General features: G+C 38.4%; 1 protein-coding gene and 1 non-coding gene across 2 annotated transcripts; one reads left to right on the top strand and one right to left on the bottom strand.

Annotated features, from left to right (window-relative positions):
- Positions 1–206: 206 nt before the first annotated feature.
- LOC120701716 lies at positions 207–314 on the bottom strand. The gene has a single exon (XR_005686272.1). It is a non-coding gene; the product is annotated as a small nucleolar RNA R71 (small nucleolar RNA).
- A 783-nt stretch (positions 315–1,097) lies between these two features.
- On the top strand, positions 1,098–1,847 carry LOC120700977. The gene has a single exon (XM_039985157.1). The coding sequence runs from the start codon at positions 1,098–1,100 to the stop codon at positions 1,845–1,847; it is 750 nt and encodes a 249-aa protein (XP_039841091.1).
- The last annotated feature ends 5,125 nt before the right edge of the window (positions 1,848–6,972 follow it).

Raw genomic sequence — 6,972 nt, forward strand, 5'->3', positions numbered from 1 at the left:
CAACAGTTGAAGACGTTTCTGCAGATATGCAACACGTTCAGCATTGAAGGAGTCACTGACAACCAGATCCGAGCAAGGTTGTTTCCATTTTCACTGATTGGAAAAGCTCACCAGTGGCTATCTACACTTCCAGAGGATACAGTGAACAACTGGCAGCAGTTACTAACAACATTCATCGCCAAGTACTTTTCACCTGGGAAGACTCAAGCTTTGCGGAACAAGATTTCAACATTTGCGCAGTACCCCACTGAGACATTTGCTGAAGCCTATGAGAGATTCAACGATTATGTGTTAGCCTGTCCTCACCACAACTTTATGAAATGGGATTTAGTGCAGAAATTTTATGTTGGACTCAACGCAGTGTGTAGAGCTCAGATTGACGCATCATCCGGAGGATCAATTCTCAGTCTCACTCCCACTGAGACCGAGAACTTGTTCAAGAAGATTGCTGAGAATGGAGCTTGGGGAGCAGATAGGGCGCCTAGCACAAGTCAGTCTTCATCAAATGCAGTGGCGAAAAGTGTGTTGGAAGTGGACAAGATGGAGATTCTTGGTGGGAAGATAGACTCACTCATGAGGAGGTTGGAGAGGATGGAGAGTGGCAGAGCAGAGGAAGTGAAAGCTATAGAAGCCATGATGACTTGTAAAGAGTGTGGAGACTACGGCCATTCAAGGGAAAGTTGTCCAGACGAAGCCAAGGCTTTGGACTATGCCAAAAAGGAAGGTTGGATTCCCCCGTCCAACTATAGATAGAATAGACAACAATTCACTGCTGGATCAGCTATTCAGAATGCCATTCCTCTGAGGATTCAACTTAAGGACTTCATGGAAGAGAAGGCCAAGATCAACAAGGACACTCACTCCAAGTTCAAGGCTATGGACAAGGTGCTAGAGAACATTGATGGCAAGATCACTACTGTGGGAAGCTCAAATCAACAGCTCATGGGGATGATGAAGATTTTGGAGAACCCGCTCTCTCTTAGTTAGCAGAACATCTCCCAAACAGAAATGATGGAAAGTTGCCAGGTCAACCACAGTCTAAGGAGTCACTCAAAGCAATCTCAACTAGATCTGGGAAGGAGACTAAGGACCCAGTGATGACTCAAAGATCTGTCAGTCAAGTGGAAAAGGAAAGTCAGAGTGAAGATGAACCTTCAGTGATGCTAGATGACAGTAGGATTCTACCAGAGAAGAGCAGGGTTCGATCGAGCAAGACAGATGAGCATTTCAACAAGTTCATTGAGATGATCAAGCATCTGAATATCACTCTGCCACTATTTGATGCAATTCAAGTTCCCACTTATGCTAAGTACTTCAAGGATTTGTTAGCCAAGAAGAAGGAAGTGCCATCTGATTGTGTGAAGATGACAACTGAGTGTAGTGCAGCTATCATGGACACTCCTTTGGAGAAGAAGGCAGATCCGGGATGTCCCAGCATTCCATGCTCTATTAGTGCACTCAACATTGACAAGGCTCTATGCGATCTAGGAGCAAGTGTTAGTGTGATGTCCAAGTCAATGTTCGATAAGCTAAGACTGCCGAAGCCAGAACCAACTTCCATGTGTCTAGAGCTAGCTGATCACTCTGTCAGATATCCAGAAGGAGTAGCTGAAGATGTGCCAGTGCAGATTGTAGATAATCTTGTACTAATTGACTTCGTTATTCTAGAGATGGGAGCAAGCTCAAGGTCACCATTGATACTCGGAAGACCTTTCCTCAGGACAGCTCAAGCTAACATTAATGTTGGAAAGGGAGAAATAAAGTTCAACATCAATGGAGAATCTACCTCGTTCAAATTTCGTCCAAGATTTGAAGTGTGTAGAGCAATTGAAGAGGATGAAGCTTGAAGAAGGAAGATCGTCGGCGGTGTCTACACAAGACATTGGACTGAGCAGATTAAAGTCAGGCTGAAGGACTTATCTCAAGCGGTTATGGGAGGCAACCAAGGTATTTTTAAAGTTTTTAGTTTTTAGTTTTAAAATAAGTTAGAGCTTTAAATAGTTTAAGTTTAGAACTTCACTGTTTTTGGAACCATAGTTATTTAATAAAGTTAGAGACTTTTTTATTAAATAGTTGATAAGCTTATAGATAGCTACTCTCGCTTATGTAGTTATCTAAATTTTGAAAAAGTTACGCAACCTTTGCCGGTTTTTGAATTCGAATCGATTTTAAGCATTTGTTTAAAATAAAAAGAGAGACAGTTTTCTTAGATTTATTCTTATTGTGTGATTTTCAAAATCATCTCTCTCTACTTTATCCAAAAACTAGGCGATTACCTAAAGCCATGCTAAAGACACAAAGTGAGTCAATTCAATTCAATTCATGAATTGAATGACTTATCTTTATTCTGAAATTAAATCGATTGATTAACCGGACATTTGTTTTTTTAACCAAATAAAACATAGAATCAAATAAAGATAATTTTTAATATGAAAATTAAATCATATCTATTTGTGTGATTATACTTATTTGTGTGCTCTAAGGTTATTAACCATACATTAGTTATGCATGTAGGCAAATTAAGGACTAAGAATTAGTGAAGGTAATTAAAATTAGGCAAGATAATTAATTTAGGCAACATTGGATTCCCTTCTTATCTTGAACCACCAGCAAACAAACTAAGTATAGGCAATTATCAAAAGTTCATAGAGTAGGAATCATGGAGGAGCATCCAAGGGGACAAACATGTAAGATTGATTGAAGATTCTGTCCAAAGCTACGTGCATGATGATCAATCTGCAGAGGAGACCACCCATGATGATCAGGAATCCAATGGGCATCTTACTGGAGAAAGGAGAGGAGCAGAGGCATCCAATGGCCACTGGCTCGGCTGACCCCCCCCCCTACCCCAGCTCGGCCGACCCCAGACCAGCCTGCACCAAATCAACCTCCCCTTCGACTTGCATCTTTGCCTATAAATTGGAGATCTTCGTTGCTCTTCAACCACACCCAGAACTCATACCAGAACCAAAAACTCGAGAGGCAAGAGAAGAAGTATTGCTTAGAGAGAGATTCTTGAGGGAAATCATGAAGGGAGTGAAGAAGATGTTCAAGGCCCTCAAGGGTTCTTCTTCAAGACGCAGCCTTCGTCATCAAGATGATGAGTCTTCTAGGCTTTCATCAAGGAGACACTCTATCTCTGAGATGGGAAGTTCCGATTCCGGGAATCTCCGTCGAGATCAAGGTTTGAGAGGGTGTTCCTCTCGGTTTTCTGTGGATGTTGAGGATGTTATGGAGCCGGTGAGAAGACCTCGTACCCGCTCTCAAGCTCAAGTGCCGCAACCGATGAATATTGATGATGATGAAGAAGAGTGGAGGTATGCTTCAGAGGGATTTTCTCTACGTTCATCTATTGAAGAGCAGAGGTACAAAAGTTGCAAAGAAAGAATTAGGCCCAACCTTGATCTAGATTTCGATTGCATGAAGGCCTTAGATTTTGAAGCAAGTATAGAAATTGCTTTTTTTAATCTTGGTTGGGGTCCTTTTATTCATATTAGTGCTACTTATCAGAAAGACTTAGCACTAGAGATCATAACTACTATGGATATAGTTCAGTCATCTGACGGGATTAATAATCTGAGATTTAGGATTAAGGAAAACTAGACTGAATTATCTTTTGGCACAATTGGCTCTCTGTTAGGATTCCATGCAAATGCACCAGAAAATATTGAAGTTGATCAAACCACGCACCTTAGGAAATTTTTGGTTGCTAATTGCTAATGGAACTTCGAGGGAGAGGATGAAAATTGTCAATCCTATCATCCGTATCATCCATAGATTTATGACAATTAGAGTTTTGGAAAGGATGGATGATACTAAGGTGCAACATTCAGAATTGAAATGGCTTTATATTGCTCTTGTTCAACCAACTTGGACTAATCCTAGTAGTGCTATGATTAATCATTGGATTGTCCAAAGGAATAGAACAACTGGACTGTTAGGATTTGGCCACTATCTCACTATAATTGCAGCATCAGTTAGGCCTGATTTGGTTTTTGATCCGGATTATACCGTGGAGCCTGCTAGCATTGATGAAAATTCTTTGAAGAAGGGGAAATATATTTATGGAAATTCATCAAGTGGGTTCTTTGTTTCTAAAACCAAATTCAAAATCCCCAGTCCAAGACTTGCATTATTTGCTTAGAATAGGGTTGATTGGTTAGAGAAATTCATGTTTGAAGAAGGACAGTCGAGCCAGCAACCATCATCGGGATGGGGCGCATGGGAGACACCTCAGACTCAGCCTAGCCAGCAATTCATGAGTGAGCAGTTCAGAGGAGGATCTTCACAAGGGCCAGTGTATCATGCAAGACCAGTTAGCTCTGTTGATCCTACCTCTACTACAGTATTTCAGCCATCAGCCAGTATCCCTCACCATGCAACATTCATTCCAAGAAAAGCAAGATTGCATACTCCGGAATTTGTTGCAGCTCAAGATCCACCTCAACGCTTCATGTATGGCATAGAATCAATGACAACCCAGAATTATCAGCTGACTGATCACATGAGAGGTGATTTAGCACAGTACGAGCAAAACACTCAAAGTATTGAAGAGAGGCTACATCAGTGGCACCTGTGGAACCAAAATAATCAGCAGCGAAGACCTTTGGTTTGCATTTTCTTTTTCTTTTCTTTTCTTTTCTTTATTTCTGTCATTTATCATTTCTTTTTCTTTATCCATTTTATGTATAATTACTTTGTGAGTTTTAATTTGATCTAGAATTATGGTTTGTTAATGCTATTTTAAGTTTTTCTTATTTTATCTATTTTTGTATAATTTTTTGTATAATTAAGTATGCTAGTTTAATCATGATCATGTATCACACCCTTTGATGAGATGAAATAAGAACTTTGTTTTCTTATAGTCTGTTATCATTTATCTAAACTTATGTATACTCATATTAATGCACTTAATTGAACTATGATTAGCATTTATATGATGGATAAGATATTTCATAAAGACCCATATGTTATTAATGTTTAGATCTCAACTTTTGTCATAATAGATCTCCTTTTTTCTAAATATATATGTATTTATTTATTGATTTCTTGTGATTATTTTATATAGGCCCTATCTATTAGAGCTTTAGATTTTTGAACTATAGTTTTGATCAAATTTAATTCTTGATTGAGTTGAATTAGGATTTGAATCTAGGGTTTGAGATTTCAAAGCTGGTCATTCAATTTGTTTATCTTTTCCATTGCTAGCCTTTTTATCCAAACATTGTAAATCTCTACACTGGAGAAATTACAAACTTCGCTGGATATCCACCTTAAAACCAAAATATCATTTCATTTACCTTCTTTTGTCCACAACCTATTATTTTCTGGAGTAATATTCTAAGAATTTGAATAAACTCTACACCCTGTGTTAATCGTTGCTTAAATACTCGAGGACGAGTATTGTTCAAGAGTGGGGGTGGAAGCCATATATCAGCTAATTTTTGTTTTTAAAGTATTTTTGAGGAGGCAATAAATAAAAAAGAGAAAAAGGGCAAAAGCCAAGTGGCGCCCAAATAAAAAGAAGAAGAGACCAAGTGGTCGAAGAAAAAAAAAATATATATGCCCCTCAAAAATCTTCTATGTTTATTTATTTATGTTAAATTCATCATCTATATACTCTAGAAAATATTCCAACCATATGCAATCAGATATCAAGGACTTCATTCGTGCCTTGGGATCATTAGATATATATGCATATGTCCACCTTTCTATATATAGGTTTTCCGATCCTTCATCAATTTTATTTCCATGACCTTTTTGAGAAACCTCAGTAATACCAGCAGATTCTTTTCTTAGTTTGACAATATATTGGGTTTAAATTTTGATTAGGATCCATACCAAGCTCCAGATAAAGCCTACACATATACATATTTATATAGATCAGGTTCTTTCCACATAAAGTTGAGAAACTGGAAAGATGAGAGTAAATTCTGGGCCTTATATAACTTGATCCTTGAATCTTTATTTTTATAAAATTATTGAGGAGATTTTTTTTGATGAATTTTGATTTCGACTTATATATTGTGGGATATGCTTACGTGAATATCTATCTTTTATATGAATTGTTAATCCAAATACTAAAAAGTTTGAGAGTTTAAATTTAGTTTATTTATTTGATGATTAGATTATAAGTTAACTTAGTTTTTAGAAATTTGACTTACTCGAGGACAAGCAAGGTTTAAGAGTGGGGGTGTTGTTGACGCTGCTTAAATACTAGTATTTAATATCATTTTATATTGATTTTCACTGATTTAATGCGTCAACTATATCTTTCACTAATGATTTATCACCGATTATTATGGATTTTGCAATATTGTCTTGAAGAAATTCTATTTCTATTTATTACAGGTTTTAGGCCTATTTTTCGCTAAATTCATCATAATCTACCTCGAGTAATAAAAGACATTCAAGATGGTGTTTTCCTGAAGACGGTGATCAAAGAGAGGCTTCGATGACTCATACCCCCCTCTGTGTTAATCAAGGCTTTCCAAGATCAGTAACTTCATGGAAGATATCAAGAGCTACCGGAATATAGCAGAATATTCAAGGAAAACATTTCCAATAAAGTCAAGACTAGAAGATTTCGTCAAATCTCGAAGAATTTCGGAGATTCCAGAACCCCAAGAGTCCGAGAACCCTCCTACAAGTATTTCTTGGGCGGCAAGCAAGATCTACGCGAAAGATGGAAACGAGCGGCCGAGGGAGAGTCCCGGGTCGGCCGACCCTGGCCCCCCAGCTCAGCCGACCCCACCCCCTGCAAGTCGGTTTACGATTCCTTTTCTACCACGTCTTCTCCGGACTATATATAGCGAGTATTGGCCCCGAAACGACGCATCCAATTCATTATCAAGGCGTGAAGACGGCGACAAGAGAGGGACAACAACTAGAGGAGAGTAGAGGGTCGAGTTTCTAGTTCAGGATTAGAGTTCTTCTAGTTCTCGAGAGTAATTAGAGACCCTATGTGTCCTT

The sequence above is a fragment of the Panicum virgatum genome, chromosome 3K, assembly GCF_016808335.1.
Source record: "Panicum virgatum strain AP13 chromosome 3K, P.virgatum_v5, whole genome shotgun sequence".
NCBI lineage: Eukaryota > Viridiplantae > Streptophyta > Magnoliopsida > Poales > Poaceae > Panicum > Panicum virgatum.